The sequence below is a fragment of the Quercus lobata genome, chromosome 4 (assembly GCF_001633185.2).
Source record: "Quercus lobata isolate SW786 chromosome 4, ValleyOak3.0 Primary Assembly, whole genome shotgun sequence".
Taxonomy (NCBI): Eukaryota; Viridiplantae; Streptophyta; class Magnoliopsida; order Fagales; family Fagaceae; genus Quercus; species Quercus lobata.
In genome coordinates this window covers 33,904,662-33,924,899 of record NC_044907.1, presented here as the reverse complement: position 1 = coordinate 33,924,899, position 20,238 = coordinate 33,904,662, and the positions used below count along the sequence as shown (strand labels likewise).

The following is a 20,238-nucleotide window of genomic DNA, read 5'->3' as shown; positions in this document are numbered from 1 at the left end:
AAATGTGTGCTTGAAACTTAGGTGAATCACTACATGATTTACATATTTAAAATTCATGCCCCATTTGTAAAATAGGCTCACCAAATCTTAGCATTTTTTTTTCTTAAAAAAAAAAAAAAAAATTGTGCTGATGTTAAAATTGAACCATGGCATTTAGAGCCCTATAGACACATCATGAATATATGTTAGGGTCATGCTTTCTATGTATTGACTTATCCTTTAACAAAGTGCACTTTACTTGTAATTAGGTAGATCTAAGTTGGGTTTAATGTATCAATAGGTATGTGAAGTTTACCTTACAAGTGATATCATTGAAGACATGAAGATTGAACCAAAAAATAAGTGAAGAAAAGATGATTCAGTGAAGCTTGACACTAGTCTCAGCACTAGCTCAACACTATATCTATCGAGACTTAATGAAGGATTCTCGACACAAGATCGAAACCTTTCAATCTATCGAGCTCAGCAATTTCATAATTCTTAGATTTGAATTTCTGCCCACAATGACTTGAATTGCTAGTGTTTCTTTCACTAAACCTCTAGACCGTATAAAAGTTTTATTTTAAAGTCATCAAAAACACAGAGACTCAATCAGAGAACTCATACACTTTGTGAGAAGCTATTGCATTTTTGTGTGATTTAGGGTTTTGTAACCAAATTCTTCTAGATCTTCAATGTGCTTTGGAGTGAATAACTTTGCATCCAACAACAATTAATCAGTTATACAGAGTTAGTAACGTATTGGGAATCGTGCAATGGAAGTAAAAGTCCCTACAAGATCAAGTCCAATTAGAGATTGCAATAAAAGTTCAACTGTAGCTTGTTATTTTGGGATAGTTTAGAATAGTGATAAGATTCCTTATACTTGTAATTGCATGTTCTTGATTAGTGGATTTTTGGGTTGGGAGTGGTGACATGAAATTTGCCTGGTGGGGTTTTTGCATTGCATGATATTTTCCCCATTTGTCAACAAATCGCAGTGTCAATTTAATTTCTTTTGCACTTAGTTTGTTTGGTGATTTGTTGGTGCCTCCATGATTTACATGTAATTTAACTTAATTAATCAACTTGAGCAATTGAATTAATGAATCGAGGTCAATCTATAACCCAACAATATGAGTCACTGAAGAGGCTTGATTGGATATGAGAACAGCTTAGTAACAACAAAATTTTTTATCTAAGCTAACAACTTGCTTGACCGAGTTTCCATCTGTTAAAAGATCAAATTGTGATGCTTTGAAGAAAATGAAAGGAAATAAAGAAGAAACAGCAATGTCATTTAATGATGCTGGGCAAATGACAGAGTTAAGCTTAATACCAAAAATAGTTACAGAGTTTGACCACGTGTCCTAATGTAATTAGTTCCAGTTTATTAGTGATGGTAGTTAGTTAGAATTTTTGGCACCATTTCTTTTTCCTCTTTTGCCTTGCTCTGCATTGGTGTATAATACCAAACTTGAAAATTTGTCTAATACCAAACTTGCTGGTAATAATAGATCTATTTCTGTTCCTCTTAAGCCTCAAGATGACAAAGTTTATATTTCTCTTTTTAAGAGGAATCAGAAACGAGAGGCTTATTTTGCTAGGTTAGACAAAGGTAAAAGTTTTGATATAGATGCTGAAGTTTTTAAACCTGTATCTAAACCTACTATTAAATTGCAGAAGAAACATGTTTTTGTGCCTACCTGCCACCGTTTTGGTGTTGTTGGTCACATTAGACCAAATTATTGTTTGTTGAGGTAAGAACCAAAGCCTATGACCAGAAACCTCTCTAGGAATACTGATGTTCCTAAATTTGTTTATGTTTGTCACTTTTGTGGTGTCTGTGGTCACATTCATCCTAACTATCATAAATTGAAATTTAAACAATCTGTGTTTTCAGGGGTCTAAACAAACAAACAATTTGTGATGATATATCTTCTACTACAAGTCCAAATAAATTGTTTCATATACTTTTGAAAAATTTAAGCTTATTGGCTTGTGAAAGGAAATTGTAGGATTTAGGTCTCTCTCAGAAGAAGTGTGCAATCCCTTAAATACGCTTTGTTTCTCAAGGCTTTTCACCTACAAAGCCAAAGACGCGTGTTGTATGGTGGAGAAAAGATTTTCTAAGATGAGTGTTGTTTACTTGTCCTTGATTTAATCCTTTCAATTATTTGTGGACATGTTTTCTTTCAGTTTTTGAATGTTTTATTTCTTAAGTTATTTTTTATTCAAAAACGAAATCCAAAAACATTGAAAATTTTCAAAAAGACAAAAATATTTTATTCTGTGTTTTGTTTTATTTTTCTTGAGGATAACATGAATTATAATATCTCTATCTTGACTTAGAACATGCTTGACATTGTGGAAAAACATAGAAAGTGTGTTCCTTAACTAAGTGCATGAGATATCTCTAATTTTGTATGATTATGTACTAGTTTGTACATGTAATCATGGGTTAATTAAGAAATTAATATTTTTTATTTGTGTATCCTTTATGGCTTAGTTGAGCACTGTTTTTGCATTACATGTTGTCAAGAATTGCTTTTGCATTTTGTTTATTTAGCGTCAGGTGTATTTTTTGGTTGTGATCAAAATAAAAATTTGAAAATCCAAAAATTATTTTTTTGTATGCACATCACTTAGTGTGTGATTAAGTTTGGCCAATGAAATTTGCATTCATGACTGTGTACCTTGCTTAGATTTGATGAGCTACTTTTTGCACTTTGCTAGTTTGTGCTATTTAGTACTTAATTGTGTGAGTTGTTTATAGTCTTTAAACAAACGATCTTGATTTTGATGTCACACTCTTTTGATTGTTTAGACTAGAAAATCTTAGGAGAAAGGCATAAGTAATCATCTCACCACTATTACTAGCCAATCATGAACACCTGTGCACAAATCATAAAAGCTATGCTTGGTAAGGTGTAACACTTGTACAACAAGATAAAACGAGGTGTTATTTTTTATACATAAATAAAATTGAATTCAGGATATTTTCTTTTCTACCTCCTATATGCCCATGCATGATATTTTTGATTATGCTCCCAAAAAAAAAAAAAAAAAATCAAAGTGCTTTTACATGATTGGAAGTTTGTTTTCTAGGAGATGTGAGAGTTATATGATGTAACTCTTTAGGTTATGGTCACTTTCAAACCAATGTGATTGATAATGTAGAAAATTTATTTGATTACTATCTACAATTCACCTTTTCTGTACTTAGTACACTTACTAGTTGCACACACTACATGCAAATCGATGCTGAATACTATATATAAGATTGTGTATGTTGTCTAATCTGGCTATCTTTAATTGCATATGAATTGATATGTAAATGCAAATTTTTGTTTTGGTTGGGAATTTTGAATAAAAATGAAATTTTCACATTTTAGAAGTTTAAATTTTGTGATTTTAACTTCTTGATTGGTTTTTCATCTAAATGGTATCATGTTTTTAAAACTTTTCTGGATCATGTTCATATACATTGTGTCTTAAAAACTACTTTTTAAGTTATTTTTCTGCATAAAATTTCCAAATTTTTGAGTTTTAGAATTTTTCACTGCTTTGGACAATCGAAGTTTTCCCTTAACTGATCAAAATTGTGAGCTTTTGTGTTCAAAACTCTTTGCCTGACTCAATCGATGCTTGATCGATGTTCGACCTATCAAAATTGGAAAATTTTTAGTTTTTAGTTTCTTGACCGATCAGTGTTTTCATGCATCGTTTGTGATAGGATTCACATGCATTACACATATAGATTAGGACATGCATTACATTGTTTCCTTTATCTATTTTGCATTTTTGCTGTCATATCTCTCATAGATTGGTTTCATAAGCAACACACATATACTTTGCTAAATTGGATACTCAACTTGATTTAAAAATTAATTGATTAAGTTTTGAGTTCTATAGATTTTAGTATATGCTATTTTTCTTGATATGTGAGCTGCTAAAAATTGGAAATATGTTTTTGAAAGTTATGGTGGATAATAAATGTGCAAATGTTTTCTCTACTTTTGAGGATGATTTGAATTCAAATTATCTTGATACATGAAAACACATTGCATGTAGAATTTTTATATCATTGAGATCTATATTATATTTTGTATAATCTTAATTGATTGTACCTGAAGTGTTTGCATGTATCTATTTATGGATGACATAGTGTCAAGATTGCATATATTGAAAGAGAGAATATTTGTATTCATGTGCATCCTTACCTTTTTTTTGCTTTTTAAAGTTTGGTATGTGCTTATTTATTTTTCCTACCTCCTACATTTTTCCCAAAGCTATTTTTCCCAAAACTTGTTTTGTTTTTCCTATTTTTATAGGGGGAGAAAGCTAGTTTTAAAACTTGTGCTATTCATAAGGAGAGTTATTGCTCTTCATAGGGGGAGTTGCTTTTACTTTCTATAGAACTTAATTCTTTTGTGTTGCCTTTATTTTCTATAGAGCTTAATTCTCTATTTTCTCTTGACTTCTGTTGCATATTTGTTATTTATCTATTTTTAATTCCACACAAGTGCTGATGTGCTCTTTTGAGTGTTTCAAGAAAGACAAATACATTTCGATCAAGATCTTTTGCCTTGTCTAGCAACTTTTAGGTTTGAAGTCTTAGATTGAAATTTGTGATGTATTTGGGCATTTTATTGTAATTGAGTTGTTCTTGTATTTGAACATTTCATTATGTATGTAAGTTTTGTCATGAATTGCCAAAGGGGGAGATTGTTAGATTCTAAAAGTTTAGAATAATTGGGAAATCATGAACATAAACTTGTCTAGATATAGATCTTAGAGTCTATAGAATATATTAGACAATGCTCAATTTGATACAAGTCAAGTTTCAAGAACATACAAGTTGCAGGTTCAAGAAAACAAAACTTGCCAGGCTTGATCGATCGAGAAGACAGTTTGACGGATCGGACTATGTTTCCGCAGATTTTAATTTTGGCCCATCAACCTATTAAGCCTATTAAGTGATTAAGGTTTCAGATCTATTTCACAAAGTATTTAGAGGAAACTCTAAGACACGTTTTGAAGAGACTTTGAAGCTTCTCTTTTAAGATCTAAAAGGTGTTGTGCCTTTTCCACTAAAAAGCACTACCGAAAATCATTCTCATACCATTAGAACCGCTAGATCTAAAGTTGCTACTACAAAATCAACTATTGATGATGATCTAAAGTTTTGAGTGAGATCTCAAAGTCACAAACGTGGGTGTTTGTGCTCAACAAATTTAGATAGAAGAGTCCGTAAATTCTGAGCTGCGTGTGGTCATATAAGTAAGTATTACAAGAGATAGTTTTAAATTTAGGGAAAAATCTACAGTAAAACTTCCTTTCTATATAGTGAATTTGTTGCCTTGAGGATTATTTAGATTAAATTCTCCTCATGTTTTTTTATCTTAAAACTGAACAATTTTATTGGTTTTCTTAGGTTATCATATCACATGTCTTCTTTATTATTCCTTTATATGTGATATAATTGTTTGTATTTAACCTAAATCTGCATAATAAATATAAGTAACAACTTGGTTAATTAATTAGGTTAAACAATCTAAGTTTTCAGGGGTCTAAATACACCAACACAAGAAGATCATTGACAAATTATAGTGTGTTTTTGGGTGATTCTTTGGTGTCATGTAGATCAAATAAGCAAGGAGTAGCGTCTAGATTATCAACTGAGGCAGAATACATGGCCATGGCTACTATGGCATGTGAAATAACTTGCGTACTGCAGTTGATCAAAGATTTGAAGATTGATCATCCTAAAACTACTATGCTCTTTTGTGAAAACCAGGCTACTCTACACATTGCAGCAAACCCTGTCTTTCACAAAGAACTAAGCACGTTGAAGTGGATTGCCATATAGTGAAAGATAAAATTTTAGAGGGTGCTATCAAGACCTTTCATGTTGCCAGCAATTCACAAGTCGCAGATATTTTCACCAAAGCTTTGGGAGTTCCAGCTTTTACAAGATTAGTAGGGAAATTGGGTTTAGTAGATATTTTTTTCCAAAGCCTTTGAAGCCCTCAAGTTCTTGTTTATCGTTGCAAGTCTCAGAACCTGAGGTTCAGGACTTGAGAGGGAGTGTTAAGAGATCAAATCGTGATGCTTTGAAGAAAAGGAAAGGAAATAAAGAAGAAACGGCAATGTTGTTTAATGATAATGGGCAAACGACAGAGTTAAACTTAACGAAGTCACAAGATCAACACGTGCAGAAGCTAATTCTAGAAATAGTTAAAGAGTTTGACCACGTATCCTGATGTAATTGGATCGGGTTTATTTGTGATAGTAGTTAGTTAGAATTTTTGGCGCCATTTCTGTTTCCTCTTTGGTCTTGCTCTACGTTGGTGTATGTATAGCAGAGTGGGAGATATTTATTTTTGTACTCTTATCATTTTTCTTTCAATTCAATAAGAAGAAGAATCCCATTCTATTCCCATTCTATTTAGAGAGCTTGCTTTCTAACACCATCAGAAGGTTCTGTGATAACAAAATTTAGAAGTCTATTAAGCTCGCCTGATAGCAAAATTCCCGCTGTTTGCAGATTGTACTCTTTTTCTAACTTGATCCTTTTTGACTCAGTGTAATTACAATCGAAAGGAATTTTGAATACATGGAAATTTACGATTAAAAATTTGACAAGATAATTAACGAACAGTAATCATCCTAACAAGGACTATACTAAGTTTCTTTTATCTAGCCTTAAAGAAAATCCAATCCTCAGATTCTCCTCTTCTCTCACATCAAAATAAGCATAAATCCTTTCTTTCTTTTTCCTGCATCTTGATCCCTTCTCTATTCTTTCCTTCCAAACAATCACAGGTACGGTTACGTGTGTAAAGTGCTTTGGCATATTGATGCCCCTCTATAAATAACGCAAACTACCAATGGTTTTGAATAAAGAGGATTTCGACAAACCAAAATCTGAAGTCATGGGATCCAAGTCTACCGAGGAATTCGGTATGTTCTTTTTCCCTCTTGGCTCTTGGCTCTTGAAGGTTCTTTGACACTGATATTTTGTATCTTATTTATTTTATTTCAATGTTCATAAAAATAGATATATGTATTCTAATATCCTTTACTTTCTAGCGGACATTCAACTTGTTTGAAGAAAAAACACTTCAAACTCCTCTTATATTTTTTTTTATTGAATGTGAATTTTAAAAATTTAACCTTTAGGTTGTATTTTCTTTATATTTTTAGTATGCATATCAAATTTTGTTCAAATCAGATTTTATTTTTTATGTATAAATTTATACCACAAAAACTTGAAATTTAAGCATTTGATTGTTGACAAAATTATTGATCTTTGATTTTCTTCAAATTTTATAAGTATGAAGGACATAATAAAAATATGTAATTCAATGGTTAGATTTTCAAAATTTACATTCAATAAAAATATATAAGAAAAGTTTGAAGGGTTTCTCTCCAAACTAAAACTTTTTCCTTTTCTAGCCTACTTCAGCTTGGAACTTTTGACAGCATAGGTCCAAAGCTAAGGAAAAAAATCCAAAAATTCCAAAACTCACCCCAAACCCATGAAACAAATGCATAGTTCGTAGGATTTTTTTTTTTTTTTTAATGGAATTTCCTAACTCCTCTTCTAAGAGAATAATCAAATAGAATATATAACTCTTATTTCTTGAATCTTTTGCAGCGGACATCACAATGAAAGAATATATTCATATAGTACCAAACCTCAGTTATACGCCTATACATTAACATAAACATTTTGTTTTTTAAGGGAAGCCTCATCACAGCTATAATTTAACATAATATTTTTTTAATCGAAACTTCCTTTTGAAAACAATAATTTGAAATAGAATTCTAGACAAATTACATTTTAATTATATCCTATTTTTTAGGGGTGATTTCAAATTAAACCTTACAATTTCAAAACTTTTGGACTTGAAGTTTAAGATTGTTAGAAATTAAACACTAATTTCATTAGATACAATGCAAATCCTATACTTTTAAAATCGTATCAATTTAAACCCCAAATCAACCCAAAAATCAAATTGATATAAATTTAAAGTCCAGAATTTAATTTGAAACAAAAGAAACTATAACCTTTGATTTGCAACAATCTTAATTACTAGGAAGCATGAACAAAGACATGGACACGGGTATGAACACAAGTATGACACAATAATACGAACAATTTCTGAAAAATTATAACATGATACATCAAGTATGACACGGGTATGACACCAATACGACATGAGAACGACACCTCAAATAAAATGTCTATGCTTTCTAAATCTTAAACCCTCAATGTTATTAATTTTTTAAAATTATTTTCTCTAAACTTGTATAAGTTAAGATGGGTTTATTAGTGGAAACTTGTTAAACGGATTAAAAAAAGGTCTCTGGAAAAGTTTAGTGCACTAGTGTGATAGGGAAAAGTTTTAATTTTATCACCGTATTTGGATGGATTCATTGTCCTTTCAAGGTTTTTTTTTTCCATTTTTTTGTTTAGTGGGAATTGAAGTAAGAGAGCCAACGAAACCATTTAGACCATGCCCCAGACCCTTCCCCCCTATTGTATGCATTGTTACACCAATTATCTAGCTACATTTTTTATTATAGAATATATAACTAAAATTAAAAGTTTAGATTTCCAAAAGTTACACTTAGCCCCCTCTCAAAAATTAAGTTAACTCAGAAAGAGAGAAATAAAAATTTAATGGCAAAGAACCCGCACGTATGGCATCCCTCCGTGCAATAGAAGAAAAAAAAAAGGTTAATAAATACTAAAATAAAATGTTTCTATCATAATTCTAAATACTATCATAAAATGTCAACTTCAACCTATGGCTGATACAACAAAAGATTTTATCAGTTAAACGAACTAGAACTCACTACTTTTGTTATATTTTGTTAATAATTCTAAAGTACTAAACATTCAATCTTTCATTTTCACATGTATATATAAAATTTTTTCTTTTGATACTTTGTCCCCCAATATTTTCTAGATTGTATCTAAATATTCCTAATGTTTTGCAGCAATCACAAGAACAGAAAGACATTTTCGTCCAACTCATTTCTTACTTAAAATACAATCATACTCTTTATTGTGCGAGACTGGGGTGGAAAAATACGAGTCTGGTGTTTTTGAAGCTGGGGGACACAAATGGTGGACTCTATTTTTTGTTCAATTAAAAATTTGAAATACAAATGTTTGCCTCATCATCGTCTACTCAATCTTCTTTTGCAGGAGGTTGTCTCTCTATCCAAAAGGAAACAAGAAAATGAATGGGAATGATCACATCTCCCTTTATTTGTCAATAGTTGATACAGAAAAGTATTCTCTTGGTTGGGAGGTTTATGCCACCTTCAAATTGTTCGTGTTTGATCAGATACGGGACAAGTTCTTGACCGTTCAAGGTTTGGTCGTTCATGATTTGTACAATATTACTATTTTTATAATTTTATTTTCAAGATAAACAAGTGTCATGTTAATGAGTTCTTCAACCCTCAAGGTATTATAAGTTTTTTTCTATTATAATCAATCAATTGTTTTTGGGGAGCCACACGCATTAGATAGTTAAAGAAGTATTTATCTATATTTTGTTGCTTTCCAATGCAATGCCTATTAATTCTCACCTTAACCTATGCGCAAATACATGTTAACGTTATAATAAAGTATAACCTTTTCATAGGTCATGTTAACGAATTAAGGGCAATTATTGATAAACTATATTTAGAAAGTTTTTTAACACCACTTTGATAAGAAATATAAAAAGTTTTCAGAAAAAGTTAATTGCTTCATAATTTTGCCATAAAATGATTTTAAAAATAATTCCTAAACCAATGCCCTTAGGATATTCGTTAACATTTTCCTTCATAATTTGTTGAAGTGATAAATTGTGATTAGTGTTAAATTGTGATTAGTGTAACATTACTTACACATGTACCACTATTGACATCACATTTATTGTACATGAATCACAAAATGACACCACAACAATTCGAAAAATTGTTGGGAAATTTGTTATACTTATTAATAGACTTATGGTTTGTTATATATCTTGTAGATGCTGAAGGGACGATTAGAAGATTCCATGACATTAAGATGGAATGGGGCTTTGACAAATTTCTCCCTCTTGATTCTTTCAATAATCTTCCTAATGGATACCTTGTCAATGATTGTTGTGTATTTGGTGCTGAGGTTTTTGTTCATGAACGTAGTGCCAAACGAGACTATCTGTCCATGATAAAAGAACCTTCTAACCGAATTATGACTTGGAAGATTGAAAACTATTCAACACAACAAGATAAAGTACCCATTTATTCCCGCATATACGTTGTTGGAGATTTAAAATGGTATTGTTTATTTATTTTTATTTTTTTATACCATAGTATTCATTCCCGATGATTACTCTTAATCATCAGACCAAGTCACCAATTTGGTGTATGCGGGTTTAACTCCTAATCTCTTATTAGACGATAAGAAACTTTTTTAGTTAAACTGCCTAAAAACTTACTGCACTTTTATTGTCATAAAAACGAAAGCTACCATTGCAAAATTTATCAAATATTATTTCTAACTCTTTTGATTGAATCTAGGAAACTACTGGTTTATCCCAAGGGAATTCATGACGGAGCAAACAAAGCCATTTCCGTCTTCCTCTACTCAGTTGATTGTGTTACACCAGACCTCAAAATTTTTGCAGAATTCAAGCTGCGGATAAAGGACCAAATCAACAATAAACATGCAGAACAAAAAGTAAATGAATTATTTTTACATTTTTATCTTCTTCTTCTTTCTCTGTGGTGGGGGGTGGTGTCACTGCGTGTGCACTATTTATGCCTTTTGTTCTCTTTTATTTGCTTTCCTCTAGTTTAAGCTTTTTTTAACAAATTTCTTACAGCTAAATACTGGTTCTCTGCCGCATTTAACGACTGGGGTTTTTCACAACTTTTGCTTCGAGAAGATTTTGACGATGCATCCAAGGGGTTTCTTGTTGAAGACACCTTGATTGTAGAAGCAGAAATTATGGTTATGTCTACTACAAGTAGTTCTCGACATTTATCTCGGAATTGCACTTGCGAAGACTAGAGAGAAGTATGATTGTCGTAGTTGTAAAGATGTCAATGTTAAGATACTTCAAATTTGCCATGGTTATTTTAGAAGCGCATACTATATTTATATATTATGAATGATCAATTTAATACACTATCTACAGTATTAAGGAAAAAAAGAAAGAAAGAGGCATTATCATTCTAGTCCCTATTGAGTGTGAATGTATTAGAGTTCAATTGGTCTCTATTATAATTCTTTTACAATATTACACTATTTAATAAATTTTTAAACCCAATATTCCATTGTACTCACTTTTGGAATATAACTGTGGTTAACTTTAGTTTACTTTATGCCTAGTTTTATATATATATATATATATATATATATAAGACAAGACTTAGGTACAGTACTTAGATGCTGTTCCTCAGGTTTCCCTCTTAAAATTTTGTCATGTGAATTTTTTCATGTGAAATAGAAGTGTATTATTTAGTTAAGTAGCCATATGACTGAATTTTAAGATGAGAACCTAAGAAACAGCACTTAAGGTACTGTATCTAAGTTTTGTCTATGTAAATATATATATATATATATATATTCTGTTTTGGGTGGGGCTTAAATCTATTCATAAATAGAGGTTTAAAAAAATAAAAGTTTCAAGGATATGTCCAATTGTCCATGCCCTATATTCTTCTTTTAAGGATTACTTCAATAAAATAAATAAATAAATAAAATTAAAAAAAAAAAAAAAAAAGACAAAGCAAACCATCTAACCACCTATACTTTGTTGTGAAAATGTTATGGACTTAGCATCTCTTTTATTAACATAAAATGTATTCTATAATTATTAACATAGAATGTTCGGGTCAAATTTGGGTTCAAGTTCAAAACTTGAGCCTTTTGGGTTGGTTTGGATCTTGCCCAACCTAGAAATTAATACAATTTTTTCTTCTATTTTTTTAATAAAAATTTTATTTTAATTTTTTACGAATATGTTTAAAAAAATTAAAAAAATAAATTTAAAAAAAAAAGAAAAAAAAAAGGAGGGGGCCAAAGTCATACCAAGTACTGTACGACAATGTAAACGATTTTTTTGTTGTGAACTCCTCAATAAGGCTGTTGCAATCAACTGAGTGCCCATTTGGTTGCACTCTCTAGAGACAAGAACTGCTTTTTGAAACCAAATAAGTAAATTATGCGTTTGGTGAGACTTTTAAAAGCTACTTTTTGTAAAATGCAACATTTTGAAATGTGAAGAAACTGAACTTTAACACAACACAGCTCTTTGGAGCTTTTGCCAAAAAGCCAACGCGCATTCATATATTACCGTTGAGAGGCTATCTTCAATTACCAAATTGCCCAAACATTTTATTAAAAACCCAATTTTTCTCTTTGATAAATCAAGGTCTATAGCTCACCTTACGGATTCCTCTCGTTTCATCTTCAAAACAAGCCTCTCCGTGCTGCTTCTTCTTCTTCTCTTCTCTATTTTTATTTATTTATTTATTTATGTCTTACATATCTAATCTCAAAAAACCCTCTTGCTTTGCTTCACATTGGCTGGTAAAAAAAAGAGCTCAAACATAGGGGACTCAAAGCTCAAAAACAATCACATATACACAAAACACAAAAGTCTCAAAACACATTGAAACTCACACACACAACAATGGAGTGTACTTGGTTTGAGAGCTTACCTACTAGCAAGAAAAAGGCAATAGGAGAGCTTGTTCAAGGCAGTGATATTGCAAATCAGCTATGTTCTTTGCATAATAAATTAGCTAGAGACAACAACAAGAAGAAGAAGGCAGCCCCGGCAGAAGGTCCTGTTCTGAAAATCTTGAAGTCCTTTACTAATATGTGGTGGAGTGTGTGGGGCTTTGCGTGGAGGAAAGTAAAAGAAAAGGAAAATAAGAAGATGAGGAAGAAGTGAACGAGTGGATGAGAAAGAAGTGAAAGAAAATATAGAGAGTAGGAACACAGATTATTTCACAATTTTTTTTTTCACAACTGTGATGTTCATAAAATTTTATTTTACAAATATTAATTTTAAATTAGTATTGTGAAAATATTATGAAATTTTATTATATCTCCAAATTAGTACTATTGACAGAATATTTTTATAACAATTTCATAATAAAGTTTACATAGTAAGTTGTTATTAGTTCTCATCTAGACCTATGAGTGACATTTTTTTCCTACAATTAACAACTTGTCATATAGACTTTGTTGTGAAATTTTTGTGAAAATATTGTGTCCATAACTTGCATTAAGAGAGGCAATTAAAACAAAGAATTCTCTTTATATATACATTGTCCTTTTTGGTAATTTATCTCTCAAACTGCCACTTTTATAAGTGATAATCAAACACTCAGTTTTTTTAAAAAGAACTTTTTAACAGTTTTTACTAATCACTTAGCTTTTACAAAAAAGCCTAATTTCATACCGCACTTTTTAAAAACCCCACTTTTTCAGAAAAGCACAATTTCAAAAAACTGAACCAAACTCACCCTGAAGCAATCAAAAAAGATTATCCCGATGAAGCCTGATTACACTTGTGACTTGATTGCTATTATTCATGGTATATATCTCATTAAAATTATTTTGTTTTGTTCTAGCTAGAAATTATAAACAAGGAACATGATATTGTCCTTTTATAATAATAATAATAATAAAAGGATTGTTGTTATGAATGGAGTGCTTGATGAGACTGATGCATTGGGAGGCCCGGTTAGAACTTGGAAGCGTTTGGCCCGTGAGAAGGCTTCATTGGTTAAGGCTAGTCCCCCATTTACTGTAAAAAGGGGCATTCAGGACAGTCTGGAGGGGTTGGAAGAATTGGCTCCTAAGAAGCGACTATGTGCTAACATCAAAAATAAAGAAACGGTGGAGGCTGGAGTCCAGCCCCACCGAGGCCAATGAGTTGCTTAGCTTGGAATTACCGTGGGCTTGGGAACCTGCGTGCAAAAGGAGAGCTTAAGGATTTGATTCAAGCACAAGATCCCCTAATTGTATTTTTATTTGAGACGTGGGCTGATAAGGAACAATTAGAAAGTTTGAAAGTTAAAATTAAGTATGCTGGTTTATTTTATGTTCAAAGCCAAGATAGAGGGGGTGGGTTGGCTCTTTTTTGGAAGCAAGGTGTTTTAGTTTGGGTAGATAGCTTTTCGTGTTTCCATATTGATGCGGTGGTCAATGGGGGTACATTGGAAGTTTGGAGATTCACTGGGTTCTATGGTGAACCGTATACTAATGAAAGGATGGAGGCTTGGAATATGCTTAGAATGTTACATTCAAAACCTCATTTGCCTTGGGTTTGCATAGGAGATTTTAATGAAATCCTTTTCTCTGAAGAAAAGAGAGGGGGGCGAGTTCGTCCACATTGCCAAATGCAAGCTTTCCGAGATGTTTTAGATGTGTGTGGTTTTATGGATTTAGGGTTTATAGTTCCGGAATTCACATGGCAAGGAGTGAGGCATGGGCAGGTTGTTTGGGAACGTTTGGATAGGGGAGTGGCGAATTATGATTGGATGGCAAAATTTCCTACGGCAACCATTCGCCACCTTCATTGTATTTCCTCAGATCATCGGCCACTCTTGTTGACGTTGAATCCAAATGGTGAGTTGGCTAGGTGGAAAAGAAAGTCGTTTCGCTTTGAAGAAATGTGGCTAGCGGACGAGGGCTGTGGTGACATAGTTCGTCGGGCTTGGGACATTGGGACGGATGGGCACAAGATGTTTAAGGTGGTGACTAAGATAAAGAAGTGTAAAAAAATGCTGAAATCATGGAGTAAGGATCACTTTGGTAATGTGAAAAACCAAATCAAAATCAAGAAGGACATATTATGGAGGGCTGAGGAGGCATCAGCAAAAGGTGGAGATTACGGTATGGTAGTTCAATTGAGGAGGGAGCGTAATGTCTTACTTGACAAAGAACACCGCATGTGGGTCCAATGATCTAGAACCCAATGGCTTGCTAATGGGGACAGGAACACTCATTACTTTCATGGGGTGGCCACAAATAGAAAACGTAAGAACTTTATAAAGGGTATTATGGATATGCATGGCACTTGGGTCACGGATGAGGAGACTATTGGAGCCACTTTTGTGGACTTTTATTCCAAGCTATTTACTACATCTTGTCCATCAGAATTAGAAAGAGTTTTGGAGGGAATCCAACCCGTGGTCAATGACACTATGAATGCTGATCTTACAAAGCCGTATGTCCAGGAAGAGGTTGATGTGGCAATTAAGCAAATGGCGCCTTTGAAAGCACTAGGTCCGGATGGAATGCCCCCTTTCTTCTTTCAAACATTTTGGCCTGATATTGGAAGGGATGTGTCTGAAGCTGTGCTTTCTTGTCTCAACTCAGGTACAATTTTAAAGTCAATAAATCACACATTTATCACTTTGATTCCTAAAGTTAAAAATGCTGAAACCATTGCTCAATTTAGGCCTATCAGTCTATGTAATGTTATTTATAAAAGTTATTGCGAACAAACTTAAGCCAATCTTGAATTCTATTATTTCGGAGGCTCAGAGTGCTTTTGTGGCTGACAGAGTTATTACTGATAATATTTTGATTGCTTTTGAATCCCTTCACCATATGAAAACTCAGTGTTCAGGTAATATAGGTTTTATGGCCTTAAAACTTGAAATGAGTAAAGCCTATGATAGGGTGGAATGGGTTTTCCTGGAGAAAATTTTATTGAAGATGGGTTTTCATGAGACTTGGGTGGCTATGATTATGCAATGCATCACAACAGTCTCTTACTCAATTATGGTGAATGGTGAACCCAAGGGTCTTATACACCCTTCTCGGGGTTTACGGCAAGGAGACCCTTTATCTCCCTTTCTGTTTTTATTTTGCGCAGATGAATGCTCTCCTCAATCAGGTTGCTAGAGCTGGAGAAATACGTGGCTACTCTATTTGTAGGTCGGGACCGAAAATCACCCATCTCTTTTTTGCCGACGACTGCTTGCTATTTTGTAGAGCAACCTCTTCTGAGTGTGAAAAAATCCAGAATATCCTTACCTTGTATGAAGGGGCTTCGGGGCAACAAGTTAATTCTGATAAGACTACGGCTTTCTTTAGTCGTAATACTTCTGAGGCGATACAGGGGGAGCTTCAAATTTTGTTGGGAGTACTGATTATTAGAAATTATGAGAAATACTTGGGTCTTCCCTCTTTTGTGGGGTGACAGAAGAAAGCTTGCTTTAATCGGATTAAGGAGCGAATTTGGGCTAAGATGCAAGGTTGGAAGGAGAAATTACTTTCCCAAGCGGGCAAGGAAGTAATGATTAAAGCTGTAATTCAATCCATTCCGACATACTCCATGAGTGTTTTTAGACTTCCCATTGGTCTTCTCAAGGATATAGAAGCAATGATTCAAAAGTTTTGGTGGGGGTGTTTAGAGAATTCCAAGAAAATTCATTGGGTCAAATGGGAAACACTTTGCTCTTCAAAATCGGTGGGAGGTATGGGTTTTCGAGACTTGAGAGTGTTCAATGATGCTATGTTGGGAAAGCAAGTGTGGCGACTTTTTCATGTGAGAAATTCTCTGGTTTTCAAGGTCCTTCAAGCTAAATATTTTCCTTTGGGTAACATCTTTGATGTGGAGATACCTCTTCGTTTCTCCTTTGCTTGGAGAAGTATTCTACAAGCTCACGAGGGGGTCTTGAGGGGCGCACGATGGAGAGTGGGCGATGGGCAAAATATTCATATATGGCAGCACCGTTGGTTGTCATCGGAAGGGGGTGGACGTGTGATTTCACCATAGCTGGACCCATTTGTGTGACTGGTGAGTGATCTGTTTCTACCAGGTTCGACAACTTGGAACGAGACCCTTATTGATCAGCATTTCTATCCGTGGGAAGCAGCAGCCATTAAAAGTATCCCAATTAGCCCGTTTGGTGCTATAGATGCTTTGATTTGGCCACTGGCGTCTGATGGTGAATATACAGTCAAAAGTGCTTATCAGTTGCTATCTAAGTTAAAGTAACAAGAGCAAGCTAGTCTATTGGATATGGAGGCAGGGAAAAGTCTGTGGAATGGCATTTGGAAGCTTCGGGTACCAAACAAAGTGAGGCACTTTCTGTGGAGAGCGGTTCAAAATTCTTCACCCACTAAACTCAACTTGTATAAGCGTCAGGTGGTGTCTGATGGCTGCTATGACGTCTGCAAAACTTACCTTGAAGACAATACCCATGCCTTGTGGTATTGTGATGTTGCACGGGCTATATGGCAGACAGATGTTTGTTTTAATTTTATTCGAACTAAAAAATTTTCTACCTTTGTAGACATTGTTCAGTTCCTGTGTTCGTATGGTTCTTCTAATATGTTTACTCGGTTTACCATGGTTGCTTGGAGTATATGGGAGCGTCGTAATAGGTTGCGAGTGGGACAACCCTTATGTAAGGTAGATGAAGTAGTTCAACGAGCTTCAGAGCTCCTTCACGAGTTCCAGGATGTGCAAAAGCTGGTTCATCAGGCTGTTCGTTGAAGTGAGGATTTACGATGGAAGCCACCTAACTTTGGCCTTTATAAAATCAATTTCGATGGTGCTGTGTTTGGTGATCAAGTTAGTGTAGGTATCGGGGTGGTCATTAGAGATTGGGAGGGTCAGATCATTGCTGCCTTGAGCCAGAAAGTGCGGTATCCGGGTTCGGTGGATTTGGTAGAGGCCTTAGCTACGTGTAGAGCAATCAGCTTTGCCAAAGAACTTAGTATTCATCAGTTGGTGATTGAAGGTGACTCTCTGCGAGTTATACAGGCGATTAATGGGTCTAGACCAGTTCAGAAAATGTATGGTCATGTTATAGATGATATTCGTTTGTTGTCGTCTTCTATTTCTTGTAGTTTTCACATGTTAAGTAAAGGTAATAGATTAGCTCATGCCCTCGCTCGTCGAGCAGTTTCATCTGCAGATACTGATGTGTGGTTAGAAGATCTACCACAGGATTTGGATGATGTTTTTCAGCTTGATTTTCCGTAATAAAGTGTATTTACCTTTTTCTCAAAAAAAAAAATAATAATAATAATCATATTATAGATTTCCCTCTTGTTTCGTTTTTCAATTGTACACCTTGACCAAATCTCATAATTTAAGACCCAAACATCTTTTATGGTTTCCATATATATATTTTTTTTGTTTCAATTCAAATTTGAATTTACACCTTAAAAAGAAATCTCTTGGCATAAATGACCCGGGTTTAATACACTAAAATCTGTATTATACTTGAATTAGGAAACATGCAATTAACCCACCAATCAAAGCTAATTTGATTTCCTTACACATATGACCGTATTCAAAGGGATTATCTCCCCTAATTTACCAAACTATTATGGAAAATACTTGCCGTACAAACTTGAGACTAAAAGGTTTCCTTTTAGGAACACAATTAGTCAAGTAGTACTATTGTACACATAGAAATGTAATAACACCCTCTAAAAGTTAATTTTTCATCTAATTTACGAATTTATTGGAAAAAAAAAATCGCCTAACTATATTATTAATTAATTTGCAAAAAGTATTATTTTATATTACAATTTATGATTGAACACATTTATTTATATATATATATATATATATATGGTGATGGTTGTTTTTGACTAGTGTTGTCTTCTTGATCAACAACTAAGTCTTGCTTGGCTGTGTAACAAGGGGTACTAACTTGGGATTGGGTTTTTACACGTTGGAGCTCTAGTCCTAAGTCTCTCCTGGATCTAGGAAAGGGTGCTAGGCCTCTGGATGAGCTACACTGGGATGCAGGTCTATCTCTAAGAAGGATAGTTGGCTGCCTAAAGGGTTGGTGTAGATCTATTGGAGATCTAGACCTTGGTCCATCGTATTCTAAGGGTGTCCTAAACCTAGATTGGTCAAAGCTGAGTCTAAACCCTTTAGGCATCCAACTATCCTTCTTAGAGATAGACTTGCATCCTAGTGTAGCTCATCCAGAGGCCTAGCACCCTTTCCTAAATCTAGGAGAGACTTAAGACCAGAGCTTCAAGGTATAAAAACCCAATCCCAGATTAGTACCCTTTGTTACACAATCAAGCAAGAGTCAGTTGTTGATTAAGAAGAAGACAACACTAGTCAAAAACAGTCATCACCATTAGGAACTGATATGGAAGATCCCTTTCAGCCAGAAACTGAAATTGATGAACAGCTCATGGTGATAAGGAAAGAATTCACCCCTGATATGGATGCCTTAGGCAAAGAGTTTGACTCAGAGAAGAATAGAGTCAAAAGAGAAGCCTATAGAGCCAACCATACTAGAGAACAAAAGAAAGAAGTTTTGGAAAAATGGAAAGAATTCATGAAAGAGATATCCAGCAATGTCCCTTTCTTTGAATACTTTGAGAACCATTTTGAGTGGCATAAAAAGTCTTGTTTCATCACCAAAACTAATTGGACCACAAAAGACAACAAAGGAAATAAGAAAGTTGTCAGGTCTAGCCATCCTCCCTAGGAAGCCATAACCTTCCAACACTGTGGTAGTGATGTAATTGCCTCTCCCTTCAAGCACCCAACCAATGAAGAAAAGGTTGTTAAGACAATAATAGAGCAAAACAACTATACCAACCAGTGTCTAGGTGTTATCGGTAAGCAACTTGATAGGATAGAAGATAGGATTGATAACAAGGTTCTCCTCTAGCCAGGAAACCCTAGTAAACCTATTCCAACTCTAGAAAATCCATTAGTCAAACTCCTCACAACCAGACAAGCTAGTCTTAGACCTAAGGATAAAACAGCCTTAGAAATAATCGCCCAAAAGCTTGACGAACTTGTGAAGAAGGAACTAGTTACCCCTTCACCAGATACCACCTCAACCAGTAGAGAACCCTGAGACAACTGGCTTATCACCCTAGAAGCCCACACAGCCTCTAGCAATTCTAGTAGAACCTCCTCAGAAACAAAAAAGGAGATAGAACATCTAGAAGACCAATTTTGAGGTTTACAAGTAAATAGGCTTTACCAACCCAAAGTAAACCCAACCAGCCTAACCAAGAATTGGTATCCCAGATCCATACCTCCTGACCTCCAGTATGAAGAAAGGAATAGCCAGTTTACAGTATCCACTAGTAAACTCTATGAATGGAACATAGATGGTTTATCAGAATAGGAAATCCTAAAGAAGATTCAGCATATGACCATGGTAGCCAATAACTACCTAAATGATGGACATTCCTACACAAAGGTCATAGAGCTTATGACTTTAGGATTTACAGGA

The 20,238-nt window shown here is 34.0% G+C and overlaps 1 protein-coding gene across 1 annotated transcript; it reads left to right on the top strand.

Moving 5' to 3' along the window:
* The first annotated feature begins 6,872 nt into the window (after window positions 1-6,872).
* LOC115985081 lies at window positions 6,873-11,209 on the top strand. Its single transcript, XM_031108051.1, has 6 exons — window positions 6,873-6,945; window positions 8,992-9,121; window positions 9,203-9,372; window positions 10,023-10,311; window positions 10,555-10,781; window positions 10,860-11,209. The coding sequence occupies exons 1-6, from the start codon at window positions 6,873-6,875 to the stop codon at window positions 11,045-11,047; spliced, it is 1,077 nt and encodes a 358-aa protein (XP_030963911.1). The 3' UTR covers window positions 11,048-11,209.
* The last annotated feature ends 9,029 nt before the right edge of the window (window positions 11,210-20,238 follow it).